The sequence below is a fragment of the Lemur catta genome, chromosome 9 (assembly GCF_020740605.2).
Source record: "Lemur catta isolate mLemCat1 chromosome 9, mLemCat1.pri, whole genome shotgun sequence".
Classification (NCBI taxonomy): Eukaryota; Metazoa; Chordata; class Mammalia; order Primates; family Lemuridae; genus Lemur; species Lemur catta.
The window spans coordinates 82018899-82039587 of NC_059136.1; the positions used below are offsets into that span (position 1 = coordinate 82018899).

At 34.8% G+C, this 20689-nt stretch overlaps 1 protein-coding gene across 2 annotated transcripts in view; it reads left to right on the forward strand.

Annotated features, from left to right (window-relative positions):
- TRAM1 (translocation associated membrane protein 1) overlaps positions 1-18420 on the forward strand; it is a 33493-nt gene extending 15073 nt beyond the window's left edge. For both annotated transcript variants that reach the window (XM_045561770.1, XM_045561771.1), the window contains exons 7-11: positions 7526-7596; positions 7703-7807; positions 8780-8923; positions 9271-9431; positions 16845-18420. In XM_045561770.1, coding sequence (XP_045417726.1) covers positions 7526-7596; positions 7703-7807; positions 8780-8923; positions 9271-9431; positions 16845-16918 — 555 coding nt within the window. In that variant the 3' untranslated portion in view covers positions 16919-18420. The remainder of the gene's footprint in view (positions 1-7525; positions 7597-7702; positions 7808-8779; positions 8924-9270; positions 9432-16844) is intronic.
- Positions 18421-20689: the final 2269 nt, after the last annotated feature.

Below are 20689 nucleotides of genomic sequence, written 5' to 3' on the forward strand. Positions count from 1 at the left end.
TTTATTTGGGCAAAAACTAAACTGTTGGAGGACTGCAGTATCTCGTTCTCTGGTTATACCCTCGGTACTTCTAAAGTCTGGCTTCCATGGTATTGCAAAAGTCCACTTTATTTCCTTTATTTAGCTCTTTCTCTGAAACCTGTACTAGATTCTTATTGTTTTAAACTCAAATAAACCTGCCTGTACCACCTCTTCCTGGTTGCTCTTCCGCCTCTCTCCTTATGTTTCATTCACACTGATATCTCTAGTTTTATAATCCCAACACATCACTCCTTTTTCCTGGAATACCTTTTCCTTCTGACAAAGTAATCAAACACTTTTATTTCCTTTTTTTATGAGGTTTTTTTTTAATCCCGATATATGAAGTGCTATGTGGGATTTACTTCAAAATAATAATGGGTGAAGGGAAGTGAGAAGGAATATAGATGAAACAAGTTTGGTCATTTGTTAATAACTGTTGAGGCTGGGTTATAGGTATATGGAGATTCATTATATTCTCTGTCCATTGTACATATATTTCTATTTTTCCACATTAAAACTTGTTTTCTAAAATCCCCTTACTTTGAGACGCCTACCTAAATGGAAGTGTGATAACACGTCCAGTGACCAGTTTATCTCTTCCTCCTCAAAAGCCACAAACACTTATTTTTATATGTGCTGCAAATAGTTAATTCATGATTTAGGTACTTGATTTGCTACTGTTTGTGTTTTATGTGTTCTATGTATCTGTCGTCACTGATGTCTGCTGTGATTAGAAAACAGCACCAAATCAGAGGCCATTTACTAAGGCACTTAAGTTCTTTTTATGTTGATTTCTTTTATAAAGTAGAATCTTTTTCCAGTTAAGTTGATTGTAAGGATTACAATGAAGATCATTTATTTTTAAGCCTTTGACACAGAACTATTTTAAAATAAAATTATTAGGCCCACAGTTTCCAGCAACCTTTCCATATTTAGTAAGCGCCTAATGTGAGTCACAGGTGTCCTAGAGCTGTGCTGTCCAAAATGGTAGCCACCAGCCACATCCAAATTAACTTCAAAAAAACAAAATTCACTTCCTTGGTCACATTAGCCATATTTCAACTGCTCATTAGCCACATGTGGCTAGTATCTACCATTTTGGACAGAAGAGATAAAGAACATTTCATAATTGCAGAAAGTTCTATGGAACAGTGCTGCTGAGAATGTCATAGTTTTTTGATGTCTTAGTACCATGGTTCAAATATTTAAAGCTTTCTGCAGGTATTTGTATACTCAGGAACATAATACCATGTCTTCATCTTGTTCACTGACCATGCTAACTAAAGAGGGACATTTCAAAGTAATTGTACATTTTAGTTCCTGAAGCTCTTTTCTTATCAGTTCCCGCCAGATGGCATTTCTCCAGAAATGCAATCTAATTTTTATGGAATAATTTGCATAACTTAGAACTTAACTGAAACTATTTTTAACACTTACATATGACAGTTGAAAGTAACTGTTTCAAGCAATTAACATAATTTGAAAGTAACATCTGCATATGTGTTAAGCAGTTTCTTAAAATTTTCTCTATGAAAATTATTTTTGGAAGAACTCTTTACTGGAAGAAACTAGTAGAGTGATTGTTTTGAACCCATCCTACAGACAAATGAAGAAAGTAAGGAAGGCTGTTAGTCGTTCAAGAGGTGTGTTTCTTTCAGGGAGAAAATTTAAATTACAGATACCATGTATGTTTTAATATAAACAGTTCTCCATTTTGCCCATGAGAAGATAAAAAATATCATTTCTGAGCTAACTTGAATATATGAGCTTTTAGAGAAGTCATGAAATAGCCAAATGTTTTATTTCTAATATTCAATTTTAGTTTAATTATCCATATACATAATTGTATATCACATAAAGCATTAAACTAAAAATAATGTTTTTCCCCACTCCTACTTCATAAAAGTTATATTCACACTTTTCGTATGTAACTTTGATTTCTTTTTTTTTTTTTTTTTTTTTGAGGCAGTCCCACTCTGTCACCCTGGCTAGGGTGCCGTGGCATCAGCCTAGCTCACAGCAACCTCAAACTCCTAGGCTCAAGCATTCCTCCTGCCTCAGCCTCCCAAGTAGCTGGGACTATAGGCATGCGCAACCATGCCCAGCTAATTTTTTCTATATATTTTTAGTTGTCCAGCTAATTTCTTTTTTTTATTTTTTAGTAGAGGCAGCATCTCGCTCTTGCTCAGGCTGGTTTCACACTCCTGAGCTCAAACAATCTGCCCGCCTCGGCCTCCCAGAGTGCTAGGATTATAAACGTGAGCCACCACGCCTGGCTGTAACTTTGATATTAATATCTGCCATTCATCACTAGGTAGCTAGAGCAACTTTTTGAATCATCTTAACAGTTTTTCCAGAGAACATCATCTTTACATATCTTACTAATTCTTCCATTAGACCTCTGTAAGCATTTAAAAATGGCATATACTGAAATTTTTCAGGTTTATATGTCTTACCCAAACATTTATTTGTTGTTCAGAATAATCGGTATAAATCTTTGTAATATGAGAGCTCTGTAAAGATTTAAATATAAGATAATTCCATCTGGGGTTTGGGGAAAAATCTTTGCCTTAGCATATATGTGTTATTCAGTTTGTGGTAACATTTATTTTTTAGTATACTGTAGCCAAGAAATATATTTTCTTATAATAATAAATTTGCCGAAGTATGTGGTTATCCTTTTTAATAAAAAAGATGTAATAACAACTGAAAAGTACTTGAAGTTATTTATAATTTTAAAATGTGTTAATGATTTAAGTTCGTTATATTTATTAGATTTTTCCATGAAAAATGAAACTATCAGAATTGTGTCATTATTTCATGATTTCATTCTTATATAAGCTACTTGAACGTTAGCATTAAGAATATTTAAGAACTCGGAAAAACTTTTCTAATAATTCATTTCTATATTTTTTCCATTCAAGTATAAAAAAATTGTTAATCTTTTTTTTTTAAGACTAGTCAAGTGCAGTAGTGAAAAGGGGAGAAAGAGCAGAAAAAAAGAGTTGAAAAAATTGTTAATCTTAAATAAGTAAACAAAACTTCCATTTCTAAGGCCGGGCACGGTGGCTCACGCCTGTAATCCTAGCACTCTGGGAGGCCGAGGTGGGTGGATTGCTCGAGGTCAGGAATTCGAGACCAGCCTAAGTAAGAGTGAGACCCCGTCTCTACTAAAAATAGAAAGAAATTATCTGGCCAACTAAAAAATATATATATATAGAAAAAATTAGCCGGGCATGGTGGCACATGCCTGTAATCCCAGATACTCGGGAGGCTGAGGCAGAAGGATTGCCTGAACCCAGGAGTTTGAGGTTGCTGTGAGCTAGGCTGACGCCACGGCACTCACTCTAGCCTGGGCAACAGAGCAAGACTCTGTCTCAAAAAAAAAAAAAAAAAAAACTTCCATTTCTGGCTCCTGATAGGAAAAGTTAATTTACATGACAAAACCATATAATGACATATAAAAATGTCTTAAATACAAAAGCTTTCTCTCAGCCACTTTTTTTTTAATTTTATTTTTATTTTTTATACAGATGAGGTCTTGCTATGTTGCCCAGGCTGGAGTGCAGTGGCTATTCACAGCAATCATAGTGCACCGCACCCTCAAGCTCCTGATTTTTTTTTCAGTCAGTCACTTTTATTTTCATCCAGACTCTAGATTGTAGAGCAGTGATGAGCCATCCTTGGATAGCTTGCTGACTCCCTAATTGAAATCTGTAATGTGGCCAGTGAACTGATTGCATGAACTTCCTCTACGAGAGCCAATTTCACCCAGCCTCTGTTCTCTCCCATTCCCCACACCCCATGTAAACGTGTAAGCCTCAGAGACCATGGTGCTGGGCAAGGTCTTTGTTGTCGGCCTCAGACATGTAAGCACCGAGCCATTGGGGCTGTAACCCTATTCGAATTGGAGGATAGGACAGGGATATTAAAAGTAGCCATTTTCTAGGTAAAATTTCTCATTTTAAAAATCATGGTACACCACCTCCACTTCCATTGTATTTTTTTAATCATATGGAAATGCCCTTATCTGGAGTGTATGTTCTTCAGTTAACCACAATCCCCACCACTTCTTGTGTTATTTTATTCATCTCTGTCACTCAATTTTTTTTGGTATTGTTATAATTTATGGTATTTTGGGGGGTATTATTTTGTTGTTGTTATACCTGTTGTGCAGAGAGATTAAGGAACTTGTCCAAGGTCGCACAACTAGTAAGAACACTTATTCTAGTTACCCATTCTCTTCCTCATTTTTACTGTTTCTGTGGTCAGCTTTAAGAGTACAAACATTGGTTTAGATTATACAATTTGTATGCAATTGTATACAGCTGAATGGACCATTACTTACAAAAAGATTTCTTTTTTTTTTTTTTTGAGACAGAGTCACGCTCTGTTTCCCGGGCTAGAGTGAGTGCCGTGGCGTCAGCCTAGCTCACAGCAACCTCAAACTCCTGGGCTCAAAGGATCCTCCTGCCTCAGCCTCCCGAGTACTTGGGACTACAGGCATGTGCCACCATGCCCAGCTAATTTTTTCTATATATATTTTTAGTTGGCCAGATAATTTCTTTCTATTTTTAGTAGAGACAGGGGTCTCGCTCTTGCTCAGGCTGGGCTCGAACTCCTTACCTCGAGCAATCCACCTGCCTCGGCCTCCCAGAGGGCTAGGATTACAGGCATGAGCCACCGCGCCCGGCCCAAAAAGATTTCTTGATACTTCTGTCCTTTTGAAAGCTATACATATTATTTTAAAAGTTCTTGCTTAGGCATTTGATGGTTGTGAAGATGGAAGCTGGTGATGGCATTGTACCCTCTATTATTATTGACTCAGCTGGGTGACTATCAAAAAGACAGAGCTAAGATGCAAAGTTGAATCTGAATTTAGGAAGAAACCCTATGGGTTTTTCCTTAGCTAATGGCAATTACAGTCATGCCCCACCACATTGGGTTGTTGAGATGTAAAGACAGAAGATCGGAGAAATGGAATGGCTTTTTGAAATTTAGTTTGTTTGTCATTTATAATAGTGTTTTTAGATTTGTTGGAGAGGAAAAGGGTAGATAGCTTGGGTTCTTCTCTGTTAAATGACTAGCATGAATTTTAAAAAGTTAATTTTGGTTTCATCTAAAATTAATTTTTTAAAAATTCTCTTGAGAAGTTACATTGCACTATAAAATATTTTTCCAGCAAATTAGTTTTTTACATTGACTTACACAAGTTTTTATGTAATGAAATGAGTTTAATCAGCATTTTAAAAACTTAAAAGCTTCCCTCATAATTATTGAGGGTTTTCTTGGTATGTTTTCTCCTCCAGTATTTGGAGCATTGGTTGACACATCTGAAGGAATATGGCAGTATTTCCCATACCTAGTCATTTACATGCTACCTTCTTGTTTTACCATATTCACATACTACTAATTCATACTTTTGACTATATTCTTATTCTATGCAATGATACTCATGACATTTTAATTATTAAGGCATATTAAAATAAATAACTTAGAATATTTTATTTTAAATTACCATTAAATAAGTGTTTTGTTGTGTACTATCTAAAATCATTTTGTACAGTACCAAAAATAAACATACCATACTTTGGGAAACGCTGGTGTATACGTACAGTAGTACCTGTATATCCATAGCATATCATATTGCATTGATAATGCTACAAGTGGGTGCTTATGGAATTATTCTAACAGAAGAGACATTCCCTTGTGGTTGAACTTTAGCATGTTATCTTGATAGCATTTCTCCTTCTTTCCTTTTATAAGGGGAAATTTTAAGAATAGGAAATAATTTCCAAATGGAAGTTTAAAAATTATGTGAAAGAATCTTAAGACTGATTATTTTCAAAGAGACTTCTTTCTTCAGTTGAAAGAACCACTGTAAACTTGGTATCGTGTCTTGGGAATTTTCACAAGAGTCCCAAAGTGTAATATTGTATATAATACTGTTCAGACTGTCTTATATTCTACCTAACCTTTGATCTTTGTGCCATTCTTACCAGAGAAGAGTTTTCAATTTCAAAACTAGACTTACAAAATCTCTGCTCTTTCTCAGAAGATGTGGTGAGGTAGCTCTGTACTGAAATATGAGGGGAGAACTGGAGATCCAGTAGAGACCTGTGTGCCACTATACTACATGCAAGAGATAAGTTTAGTGAGGTTCCAAAGGAATACAGTTAAGTCTGCCAGAATCAACCCACCATTTTAATTAACAGCTGTAGTACATGAGTAGTATTAACCAGGCTAATAATATATCCATGAGGAAAACTGCCAAAACTAGAGAAAGTCGAAATGGGGTGTAAGTGTTTCATCAGTCAACAGGCATTTATTGAGCTTATTGCTGTCAGTGTTTTGCAAACTTTTTACTACAACCTGAGATGAAAAACAAGATTTTACATCATGATCGTATGTGTGTATGTGTGTGTGAAATCTGGAATAAAATTTTCATAAAACAAAGTTATATACACCGAAGCATTTTCTATTTTATTTTATTTCATATTTGAAAAGCTGCTAATGTGACCTATAAATAGATTACATGATCCAGTGGGCATGGTGTCTCACACCTGTAATCTTAGCACTCTGGGAGGCTGAGGTGGGAGGATCACTTGAGCTCAGGAGTTTGGGACCAAGCCTGAGCAAGAGCGAGACCCCCTCTCTACCAAAAATAGAAAAAATTAGCCAGGCATGGTGTTGCACACCTGTAGTCCCAGCTACTCAGGAGGCTGAGACAGGAGGATTGCTTGAGACCAGGAGTTTGAGGTTGCAGTGAACTATGATAACACCACTGCACTTTAGATGGGGCGATAGAGCGAGGCTCTTGTCTAAAATACAAATAAACAAACAAAAAACTTTAAAAAAAAAAATTTCATGATCCACTAGTAGGTCTTGATTTACATTTTTTAAAAACGCTGTTTCAAATAACCAGGTCAGCTAGGAACTATGAGAGAAATAAAGAGCAACAAAAGTAAAATCTAGATACTTGGGCTTGCAGAGTTGAGGAGAAAGAATATGTAATTAAGTGTTATTATAAATGAGAAGCTAAAATGTTGAACTTCAGTTTTAATGACTGTAACTGTCAATGAAGTGACTAAACATGAGCTAAAAATGTGAATACTATTTTAGGTAAACAAAAGCATCTCTACTGCTATAAACAGCAATTTTAATATTAGAAAGACATCAAATTGTCAGCATGTGACTATGGTTATTAATTTTGTATCATTTAATACATGTTTATTATAAAAAGCACTAAAAGGGATTCTGAGTTCATTTGATTGAAGCAAATTCAAGTGTTCACATTTTGCAGATGAGTTAGCTGAAGCCAACAGAGATTAAATGACCTGTTAAAGCCATATAGCTAATTGGGGGTGAGGGATTGAGGTGAGATAGAGGGTCTCTCTCTTTTTTTTTTTTTTTTTCCTTCATATTTTTCACTCTACCACACTGCTCTTAAAGAACAGAAATGTTTCAATATGTTTTAGTCTATCATGTGTTTTTCTATTTTCAGGAAGATATTCCTCGTCAGCTTGTCTACATTGGTCTTTACCTCTTTCACATTGCTGGAGCTTATCTTTTGAAGTGAGTTGGGATTTTTCTTGGGTGTATAAGTGGACTGGACAGATAGTATGTTGATCTATCTTAATTGATGATTAATCTTTTCATTTTAAATTTGTTCTTTTAACAGCTTGAATCATCTAGGACTTGTTCTTCTGGTGCTGCATTATTTTGTTGAATTTCTTTTCCACATTTCCCGCCTGTTTTATTTTAGTGATGAAAAGTATCAGAAAGGGTAAGCCATTTAGCCATTGTATTTCTTGTATAGTGGGTATTCAAAGTCGTGCCTAGCTAAACACCATGGTGTGCACCTGTAGCCCCAGCTACTCAGGAGGCTAAGGTGGGAAGATTGCTTGAGCCCAGGATTTCAAGTCCAGCCTGGGCAACATATTGAGACTCCATCTCTAAAAAACTAAATAAATAAATAAAATCAGTGCCTAGATTGCCAGGATCCATGCCCTTGCCATTAAATTACTTTTTAAGCAGTCAGTAGCAAATTTAAATAAAATGAAATTATTTAGCAATTCAAACTTGATATTTTACTCCCTAAAATGGAGTCTTTCTCAGCTGAAGAGATATAGTATTGGAACTTGAAATTTTGAAGGCTTTTTGGGTTCACTTTTCTTTTATAACTTCTCCTACCTTGTTTGTTGCATGTTTTTCTTTTGGAGGAGTGGTAAAGTGAACTCTCTGAAGAAAATGAAATGATAAATAATATAGCTTAAAAGATACTAAAAGATTTTGATGGGAAAATTAGACTAAAAACAGAATTGGAGAGGTATAACTTGTAAAGAGTAAAAAGTCTTTGGAAAAAGTAAAACTAGGATTCAAATGGAATTGGGCATCCTGTTCTTTACAGGATGGCTTTGTTTTGTTTTGTCCATCATTTTTTCAAAATTGTTCTGTATACTAGTAGTTCTAAGGGACATTAATAGTACTTACATAAAAAAGATGAACTAAACAAGAAATTAAACAGATTATTGGATTTCCTAGAACCTTAAATGGGCTAATATGTGTTATATGTCTCCAAGAGAGTGGTGTAGTATGTGTTTTAAGCATTTCCCAAACATTTGACTCTAAAATCCTTTTTTGCAGAATAATAAGTGCTATTTTAATATGCATTTACTTAATAGGAATCTAATTTCTAATAGAATTTTTTCTTATTTTTGAGATTTTATGAATTTGACTTATGACATTTTTCTTACAGATTTTCTCTGTGGGCAGTTCTTTTTGTCTTGGGAAGACTTCTGACTTTAATTCTTTCAGTACTTACTGTTGGTTTTGGCCTTGCAAGAGCAGAGAATCAGAAGCTGGATTTCAGTACTGGAAACTTCAATGTGTTGGCTGTTAGGTACAGTTTATGTAACATTTTTTTCACTTTGTACAGCTATATCATATGTATTATCAGTTTCATTATGATGTGAATCATCTAAAAAATGGATGAATATGGGGTTGGGGAAAATACTGATTCGATGTGATTTCATACCTGTTGCAGTTTTTTTATGTCTAAATTGAAGTACCAAAGCATTTATTTAACTTCTAGGACAAATTATTAATGGAATGATTATCAACATAATCTTGTCAACAGAATAGGACTTTTAGCACCAAATACTATCAAAGCAGTTTAGAATAAATACTTTATTCAATGACATTTTTTCATACACTCTAATTTTTTGTTTATTTCTTAATATTTCTCAGAATTGTTGTTCTGGCATCCATTTGCATTACGCAAGCATTCATGATGTGGAAGTTCATTAATTTTCAGCTTCGGAGGTGGAGGGAACATTCTTCTTTTCAGGCACCAGTTGTGAAGAAGAAACCAACAGTGACTAAAGGCAGGTCTTCTAGAAAAGGAACAGGTTTGTATTCAATAAGCAATGAAAAATCTGTGGAATTAAAAAACATTAAAAAAATTTATTGTGAGATCTTATCTATTCTCAGATCATATAAAGAAAATTTTCTACTTTTTAACATAATTAGAGGCAAAGTAATCTTACCCCATTCCACAGTTGGTGATACTCTGGGTGACGGGAGTCAGTTACTCCCCTCAAAAGCTGTCTACTAAACTTCTCTCTCACAGGTTTTTCAGTGTTGGTTACGTTGAGCCGCTGTAGACCAGTGTATAATGTGGGCAGGTTTAGTGTGGATAACTAGAGTGTGATAGTTTGTTTTCAAGCATCTCATTCACATTTTTAAAACCTCTTTGTAACTTCTTCCCATCTGCCCATTAGTCCCAAGTGGAGCAGCTTTTTTTTTTTTTCCCCATAACTTCTGATTGCTTGAGCTTTTGTCTTTGAGCCTGCATTTAACCTCTTTTCTCCTTCTGGCTCTTGGAAAAATTGAAAATGCATTGACACTGCAGTTAATTTTTTCAATTTGTATTATGGAAAAATATAATGTGTTATACTTGGAACTGTAACACAGTTTTGAATATATCAAGACTGGTTTGCTCCTTACATAAGTATTGATATCTAATAGTTTGTATCCTCCAGCTCTTTTCTTTTTAAGTTTGTCCCAGCAATTCCTGGCTCTGCGTTTTCTTAATAAATTTTAGTACAACCTCTTCAATTTTCACACACAAGAAAAAACTTGCTGGGATATTAGACTGGAATTACATCAAATCTATAGATAAATTTAGGAATAATTGAGTATTTCAACCCATGAACATGATATATACCTCCATTTATTTAGATTATCTTTAATAAGATCTTTAATGGGATATAATTCATATATCATAAAGTTAAGTACTGTATATTCACAAAGTTATGTAAACCACTAATTCCAGGACATTTTTATCTCCCCAAAAAGAAGCCCCAGGCCCATTAATCACTCTCCATTTCTCTCTTCCCCTGCCCATGGCAACTAATTCAACTAATCTATTTTCTGTATGTTTTTGGGGGACTGGATTCTTTCACTTAGCATAATGTTTTTTAGGTTCATCCATGTTACAGCATGTATCAATCCTTCATTCTTTTTTATGGCCAAATAATATTCCATTGTATGGACATATACTGTATTTTGTCTGTCCATTCATCAGTTGATGGACATTTGGGTTGTTTCTACTTTTTTGGCTATTACGAATGATACTGTGAACATTTGTGTACAAGTTTTTGTTTGAGCACCTATTTTCATTCTCTTGGGTATATGTAATACCTAAGAATGGAACTGCTGGGTCATATGGTAACTGTATATTTAACATTTGGAGGGAACTGCTAACCTCTTTTCCAAAGTGGCTACACCACTTTATATTCATAGTTTTGCATGTTGATATTCAGTTGTCCCTGTGTCATTTGTTGAAAAGATTACTCTTTCTCTATTGATTGTCTTGATACTCTTGAAAAATAATAAAATAAGAGTTTATTTCTGGACTCTGAATTCTATTGTAATAATTTATATGTCTATTCTTTTGCCAATACCACACTGTCTTGATTACTGTAGCTTTTGTAGTAAGTTTTGAAATCAGGAAATGCGAGTAAAAGCCCAGTTGTGTTCTTTTTCATGTTTTGGTTATTCTGGGTCTCTTGCATTTCCACATGAATTTTAGGATCAGCTTGTCAATTTCTGCAGAAAAGCCAGCTGGGGTTTTGATACGGATTACCTTTAATCTATAGATTGCTTTGGGGAGTATGAATGTGGGTGTATATTTATTTGGGTCTTTAATTGCTTTCAGTTAAGTTTTGTAGTTATCAATGTATATGTCTTGCACATCTTTCGTTAAATTTATTCCTAAATATTTTATTCTTTTGATGCTATTGTAAAATAGAATCATTGTCTTAATTGTGTTTTCAGATTCATTACTAGTATATAGAAATACAGTTGGTTTTTGTATATTGATCTTGTATCCTGCAACCTTGCTAAACTTATTTATTCTAATAGTTTTTTTTTTTTTGTGAATTCCTTTGGATTTTCAGTATACAAGGATCATGTCGTCTATAAATAAAGATAGTTTTTACTTCTTCCTGTCCAATCTGGATGCTTTCTATTGCATTTTCCTTGCCAAATTGCCCTGGCTAGAACCTCTACAACAATGTTGAATAGAAATGGCGAGAGCAGACATCCTTGTCTTGTTCCTGATCTTAGGGGGTAAGCATCCATCCAGTCTTTTACCATAAAGTATGATGTTAGCTATGGGTTTTTCATAAATGGTTTTAACAGGTTGAGGAAGTTCCCCTCTATTCCTAGTATGTTTGTGTTTTTATTATGAAAGGTTATTGGATTTTGTCAATTGCTTTTTTTCTCTACTTCTATTGAGATGATCTTGTAGTTTTTACCCTTTTTTCTGTTGATATTATAGATTACATTAACTGATTTTCAGATGTTGAACCAACATTACATTTATGAGTAAATCTCACTTGGCATGGTGTATAATCCTTTTTATCTTTTGCTGGACTTGGTTTGCTAGTATTTTGTTGAGGATTTTTATATCTATAAAGGATATTGGTGTGTACTTTTCTTGTGACATCTTTGTCTAGTTTTACTGTCACGGTAATTCTGGCCTCATAGGATGATTTGAAAAATGTTCCTCCTTTTTTGTTTTTTGGAAGAATTCTTGAAGAAATATTTCATAGGTTTCTATATAGGGATTTCATACAGTTTTCATTAGATTTATTGTCAGATATTTTATTTTTTTAAGCTAGTATACATGTTCCTTTTTACAAACAGTTTTAATTATTTGTTATAAGATACTATTTGTTTTCTTTAGCATACTGTCCTTGTATTGAGAAACCTTCCTGATTCACTTATTTTAAAGTTTACACTAAAATACACAGTCATGTCATCTGCAAATATTATACCTTTTCTTTTCCTTGATGTATTATTATACTAGCTGGGACCATACCACAATATTGAATAGAAGAAATGGGTACAGACTTCCTTGTCTTCTTCCTAATATAAGGGGGAGAGCTTTCAATATTTCATCATTAATAATATTTTATAGATACCCTTTATTCAGTTCTCTTCTGTACTGTATTTGCTATAAGCTTTTTCATGACTGGATGTAGAATTTTAAGAACTGCTTTTTCTGAAGCTATTTAGATAGTCATATAGTTTTTCTTTATTTTCTTAATGTAGAGAATTACATTGATTTTCAGATGTTAAACTGATCCTGCATTCCTGGCATTCATCTGAGTTGGAGATGATAATACAGTAGTCCCTCTCTATTTTGGAGGGATACATTCCAAGAAACCCAGTGGATGCCTGGAACTGTAGGTAGTATCAAACTCTATGTAGTCATGTGCCAAATAATCACATTTCAGTTAATGATGGGTCATATGTATGACAGTGGTCCCATAAGATTATAATAGTATATTTTTACTATAGATTTTCTATGTTTAGATAGATAAATACCACTGTGTTGCAGTTACGTACAGTATTCAGTACGTTAACATGCTCTACAGGTTTCAGCCATAGACCATACCATATGGCCTAGTTGTGTAATAGGCTATGCCCTCTAGGTTTGTGTAAGTACACTCTGATGTTCGCACAACGAAATTGCCTGACATTTCTCGGAACATATCCCTGTCATTAAGCGATGCATGACTGTATATACTGCTTTTTTCTATACGTGCATATCTATAATAAAGTTAAATTTATAAATTAGGCACAATAAGAGATTAACAATAGTAATAATAATAAAACAGATAAGGAAGGAGTAGGGACCTTCTGCACTAGTAGTACTGATGTACTGTTGTACATCACTGTTGCTGAGTTGGTTTTTCCAGTATTAGGATTTTTGCATCTGTGTTCATATAAAAGATTGTCCTGTGATGAGCCTTTTTTTATAATATGTCAAGGTTTGATATCAAGGTTATGCTGGCTTTATAAAAAGTAATTAGGCAGATTTGTCCTTTATATAAATTAGCATTATTTCTTTAAATGTTTGGAAGAATTTGCCAGTGAAGCCATCTGACCTAGAGCCTTTATGGGAAAATTTTTAAGTATAGATTCACATTCTTTAAAATAGACAATAGGATTATTCAGATTTTCTATTTTTTAGTTGTCTCTCTTTTGATAAATTGTGTTTTTCAGGAATTTAACTAGTTCATATAAGTTTGCAAATGTATTGGTGTGAAATTATTTATACTGTCCTTATTATCTTATTAATGCCTATAGATCAGCAGTAATTCCTGTTTTTCATTTCCTATGTTAGTGACCTATTCCTTGTCTCTTTTTTTCTTCCATCAGTCGAAACCAACATTTGCCTTTTTGTTATTTTTTATTTTCTTGGTTGAATCTTTTCTTTTTTTGTGCACCTACCCCTAACCTCTTAGTTGTATCTTTTCTATATCATGGAATTCTGTTCTTATTTCTCTTTGGGTTTAATTTGCTGTTTTGTTTGTGGTTTACCTTCTTGAAATGGATCTTTGGATTTTCATTCCTTCTTGTGAATTACATTCAATTAAGGATAAACTTTCGCTTTTAGCACTGCTTTTTCTGTATTTCACAAATTTTCATGTCTTTTTCATTGTTCAGTTTAAGATATTTTATCCTTCTGATTGATTCCTTTTTGACTCATGAGTTATTTATAAGTACATTGTTTAGTTTACAAATATTTGGTCACTTCCTAGCTTTTTGTGCAGTAATTTTTTCTTTCCTTTTTTTTTTTACTGTTGATTTCTAGCTTAATTCCACTATGGATAAAGAATGTCTTCTGAATTATGTCAATTCTGTGAAATATATTGAGACTTTTATTACAGTTCAGCCTGATTCGGTAAATGTTTCTTTTGGACTTCAAAAGTATGCACATTCTGCATTTGTTGGATATTGTGTCTATACGTGTCAGGTCACATTTTTAATTGTGTTCAGTCTTTTATATCTTTACTGATTTTGTGGAGGGAATTCTACTTGTTCTGTCAGTTATGTGAAAGTAATGTTAAAATCTCACACTATAATAGTAAAGTTGACCATTTCTCCCTGTAGTTTTGTAAGTTTTTGCTTAACATACGAAGATACGTTGTTAGGTACATCAAAATTTGGGAATGCTCTATCCTCCTGTTTAATTCATCCTTTTTTCATTATCAGATATCTAGTTTGTCTGATTTTACTATAGCTACACTAGCTTTCTTTTGGTAACATATTCTAATAGCATATCTTTTCCTATATTTTTTATTTCAAACCTTTCTTTGTCTTTATATACAGATTGTGGCGCTTGTAAGCAGCATGTAATTGGATTTTGTTTTTGTTTTTATTTTTTTCCATCCAGTCTTATCATTATTGTCTTTGCTTTGGGGCAGTTATACTATGATGTGCCTGGGCATGATTTCCTTTATATTTATCCTATTCTGTGTTGCATAGAGCTTTCTGAATTTCGGCTTGGTTTCTTCTGTAATTTTTGGAAAATTTCTTGGCCGTTATTTTTTCAAATATTGTTTCAGCCCCGTTCTGTTTCTCATATTTTTCAGGGGTTCCAGTTATATGTGTGTTAAACCCTTTTATCCTGTCCTTTATATCTTTTCACACTTTCTACATTTTTCCATCCTTTTTTGTCTAAGTTTCAATCTGAGTATTTTCTCCAGTTCATTAGTCATTCAGTCTCCCCCCGCCGCAACACCAAGTTTGGAAGTCATTCAGTCTTGTTCTTTGGCATTCTGGCATGCCTGGTAATTTTTAATTGACTCCTGTACACTTTGTGCAAAAATTTATAGAGGCTCTAGATTGAATATGGCTAGATCACTCCACCTCACTGAAGCTGATCTATTTCCAGTTTGCCCTCCTTCCTAGGACATTGACATACTGGGTGTTTATAAGGGCTTTTCTTCCCTGATAGGCCCTGAAATCAAATTTTTGTCTCCCTATCGATGTGAGACTTCCAATTATCTGTTTAAATTTGCAGTTTCTTAGGAGTTGCTTTCTCCATGATTTCTAAGTCTTGCTTTGTGCATGCACAGTTTAATATTGGCAAATACCTTGAGGGAGAAATTCATATAGGATGTTGGGTTTTTCCTCTACAGTTCTCCTTTCTCCAGAATTTTGGCCGGAATCTCAGCTCTAGGCTATTACTTTCTTGTGCGCTCTGCCTCAGCTCCACTGAGCCTACAAATGGTCCAGGAGAAATAGCAGTAAATGCAGAGTCACCTAAGTTCTCTGTTGAGGGTGGGGGCAGACTCTCACTCTTGTCACCCCAGCTAAAGTGCAGTGGCGTCATCATAGCTCACTACAAACTTAAACTTCTGAGCTGAAGCAAACACCCTTCCTCACCCTCCCAAATAGCTAGGACTACAGCCACATGCCACCATGCCCAGATAATTCCTTTTGTACAAACGGAGTCTCACTCTTGCTCAGGCTGGTCTCGAACTCCTCAGCTCAAGCAATCCTCCCACTTTGGCCTCCCAGAGTACTAGGATTACAGGCGTGAGCACTGCACCCAGCCTCATTTCTTTTCTTTCCAGAACCTTGACACATCAAGTCCTATCTTGCCTTGATTGTTTCCAGAGCCTTCAAACATACATTTTTGTGTCCAACTTTTATGGATATTTTTGGAGGGCGGGTTTAGTCCGACATCAGTTACTCCATCATATCTTGAAGAAGAAAACCGTGATACACTCTTAAACATAAAAGTTATCATCCTAAGCACCAACTTTTTTGTATGTTCTAAAGAAATATCCCCAAGGACTTTGCTGTCAAATGTGAAAAGTTTATTTCTACCTAAAGTACTGCTCTTGAAGTTTTTGTTTTTGTTTCGAGATAGGGTCTCACTCCGTTGCCCAGGCTGGACTGCAGTGGCATCATCATAGCTCACTGCAACCTCAAGCTCCTGAGCTCGAGCGATCCTCCTGCCTCAGCTTCCCGAGTAGCTAGGCCTACAAGGATGCACCACCAAACACGGCTAATATTTTTTATTTTTTGTAGAGATAGGGTCTCGCCATGTTGCTCAGACTGGTTCCCAATTCCTGGTCTCAAGCAATTCTCCCACCTCAGCCTCTCAAAGTACTCTCACAGTACTAGCAGTAGAGGCTTGAGCCATGGTGCCCGACCTCTGGAGTATTATTTTTAAATCCTTGTAACTTTTTAAATAGTTTTCTATCCTGTCACTTTTTCCTACTTTGAATAGAAGTCACTTTTATTTTAATTTGCTGCTTTCAGTTCATTGTGTTCAACACATTACTGGATATTCTGATTGAGTCAAATACTAGTAAAGATTAAGATTGGTTAGATACTAGTAAATAGATTGCACCTATGTATAAATTTTCTTTTCTGAAGGTACCTTTATGTGTAAAGATTATATTACTTGCATTTATTTATACAAGAGTAACACTGATTCTTTTCTCTTTCAGAAAATGGTGTAAATGGAACAGTAACTTCAAGTGGAGCAGACTCTCCTCGTAACAGAAAAGAGAAATCTTCATAATGAATTATAAACTAATTGATTAATGTCCCCAAAGAAATCTGCTTTTTACTGTATCTTTCAGCATTAGAGATTTTTCTGTTCTTGAAAATACAGTTTGTGTTCTTTGATTCTTGCTATTGTACTGTTTCATGCATTTTTAAAAGGGGCATTTGAGGGGAGGATGATTACTATGACTGAAAACAATATTTTAGCTTAGACTAAGCTACTTGCCTTCAAAATAGTTTAGGGACCACCACCATCTTCTATTTTGTTTTTTATCTTTGAACATTTTTGTAATGATTTGAAGAGAAAACTGTTTACGGAAATCCCACATATCAGTGATGCAGTTTCTTGCTCTCACCAGTTTTTTATAATATTAGCAAGGTGCCCTATTCCAACAAGGTCATATTTTTTTAAGTTATCTTTCAGGGTAAAATGGAAATGATATAAACTTGGATGTCAAACTTTAATATGTTTTTGGTGTTCTCTAATTTTTAGGAATTTTTGTAGCGTTTACACCTGGAAAAAAAGATTTGTACAATTACCAAAATAATTGTGTGCTTTATTTTATAAGTAGTAGTTGTTAGTGTTACATCCCCATTTAAAAGAAAAGATACATACTAATGGTTACAACATGTGGAGATTTATTGACATATATATTGAATCAAAATATCTTATTAACATAAAAGTACATGTAAAATCTTTCTTGTGCATTTTCAACACTTGTAAACTGGAAATCAGAAAATATTTACTATGAAGAGGAAAATCTGACTTATATACCCCTTTTTGATATGTTTGTTAATAATGATTCTTAATGGGGCTTGTCATAAGTTTGATATGCACAACATCTTAGAAAAATATTGCTTAACCTGGAAAGCCTTTTAAAAAATAATGCCTACTTGATTTATATCTATAAAAAGAATGTCAGGTAATTATATTTGGAAAATATTTAATGCACTAACTTTAACGAAATTGAAAATTCAGGTGGATAAATAGTCTTACAAAAGACAGTGTGCTTTATGTTATAACTATAGCTTTGGTCCCATCTTTAATTGAAAAACATTTATCTGTACAAAACATATTTTTGGATAAATATATATATATATTTGTATCTCTACAGAAAGGCTCTAAAAAGCATTTGAGTAAAATATTTGGTTCCCTTTTCTATAATTATCCTTTAAAATCCTTATAGCTATATTTGATTTGTTCCTTGACTTTATAATATATATTGCTTCCTTTTGGTGTTCACATCTTGTTACCCATTTCTCACTTCTGTCATCAGCTAATGGTTGTGCCATTTTTAGTGTAAAAGTCGTAGACCTGTTAGGTCTGCAGTTTGAGTTGCCATGCTGCTAGAAAGTTGTGCTTTTTCTTTCCAGCTGTTTGCCTACTTCCTGAAAAAAGTAGTAGCTCTCTGTAGCATTATGGAGTTTTCAGTGGAACCAAATTTTTGCCATTAAAAACTGGCATTATATTGAACTACACATTGAGAAATCAATCAAAATAAAAATTTTTACTTTTCACAAGCTGCATCCTGGATGTTTCCTTCATTATTAGCAGTTATGCCTTTTAGTTTTTAATCTCATTAAAATATACTGTTTAAAGAGCACACTCTTGATAGACACTTAGAACAACCCTTTTTAAAAAGTATGTTCTACAAAAACGTGCAGTTCCTTAGGATATTTATAAGGGCTACTGGGGGAGAAAATGGTCATAACCAAATAAATCCAGGGACCATTGGGTTAAACAAATTTAAAAATGTTTCTTTATTACAGGACCATTCAGTCCATGATATGCAAATGTGCTTCCTGGTGCACCAAGAATGTTGGCAGTGGTGATATAATATGCTATGTTTCCCACCTCATTTGACTGTGGAATCTTCTTGTCAATGAATTACTTAAAGCATTTGTGTTCTACCACATACACTACAGACTGAGGAAAAGAAAAACAAGCCCTTGGCATATAGTTAGAACTTGACAAGATACAAATATACACATATACACAAGTAAGACTGTAAATTATAAGCAGAAGGCCCCTGCCCACAAATGCCCTGAGGAAAGTCTTTTTTTTTTTTTTTTTTTGAGACAGAGTCTCACTCTGGGGCCCCATCTAGAGTGCAGTGGCATCAGCCTAGCTCACAGCAACCTCAAACTCTTGGGCTCAGGCAATCCTCCTGCCTCAGCCTGTTGAGCAGCTGGGACTATAGGTGCAGCACACCACGCCTGGCTAATTTTTTCTATTTTTGGTAGAGACGGGGTCTCACTCTTGCTCAGGGCTGGTCTCAAACTCCTGACCTCAAGTAATCCTCCCGCCTTGGCCTCCCAGAGTGCTAGAATTACGGGCGTGAGCCACCATGCCGCACCGGAAAATCTTTACTGGCTTGCAGACTCTACAGAAGCTGTCACTGCCACCTGGACTCAGGTTTAACTTTGAAACCTGATGGGAAGCATGTAGGACCCTGAACCAAGACAGCTGCTATCTTAAGACTCTTTGAGTGACCTTGAACTAGTTGCTTTGCCATCCTGGGGTTTCCCTTTGCAAAATGCCTTCTTGCCAACATTTTATCTTTGTTATTGTAAATTGACAATTTATAATTGTGTAAGTTTCTGGGGTACAAAGTGGTTATGATTTATGAATACAATGTGGAATAATATAATAAAATCAAGCTAGTTAACATACCGCTTCAAATACTTAACATTCTTTGTGTTGGGAATTCTTGAAATTTACTTAAGTTTTAAAATGTATAATTTATAGTAACTATATTCACCATGCTGTACATTATAACTACAAAAAAAAATTCCTTCTGTCAGAGATTTTGTACCCTTTGACCATCCTCTCCCCATTCCCCCTTAGCCTCTGTAACCACCATTCTACTCTCTGATTCTGACTCCCGATTGTTTTAGATTCCACATTTGAGTGACTACATGCAGTATTTGTTTTTCTGTACCTGGCTGATTTCACTTAATAGTCTCCAATTCCAATCATGTTTTTGCAAATGACAGAATTTTCTTCTTTTTTAAGGCTGAATAGTGTTCTATGGTGTATATACGCCACATTTGCTTTATCCATTCATCTGCTACTCACAACACTTAAGATGATTCCATAACTTGGCTATTGTGAATAGTGCAGCAATGAACACCGGAGTGCAGTTATCTCTTTAAGAAACTGATTTCAAATCTTTTGGGTAAATAGGATTGCTGGATCATATGGCAATTCCACTTTTAGTTTTTGGAGAATCCTCCAGTAGTTTTTCAGAATGGCTATACTAATTTACATTCCCACCAACAGTGTACACATCACCAACATTTGTTATCTTTTCTGTTTTACAATAGCCATTCTGACAGATGTGAGATTATATCTCATTGTGCTTTCAGTTTTTTCCTCATGTTTTCTTCTAGTAGTTTTATACAGTTTCTGGTCTTACATTTAAATCTTTAATCCATTTTGTGTATTTTTGTATATGGTTTGAGATAAGGATTCAGTTTCATTCTCCTGCATGTTGACATCCAGTTTTCCCAACACCATTTATTGAAGGGACTATCCTCTTCCCATTGCGTATTCTTGGCATCTTTGTCACAAGCTAATTGGTGGCTCACGCCTGTACTTTGAAAGACCCAAGGCAGGAGGATCACTTGAGGCCAGGAGTTTAAGATCAGCCTGGGCAACATAGTGAGACACCACCTCCCACCATCTCTACAAAAATAAATTTAAAAATTAGCCAGGTGTGGTGGTATGCCTGTAGTCCTAGCTACTCAGGAGGCTGAGGCAGGAAGATCACTTGAGCTCAGGAGT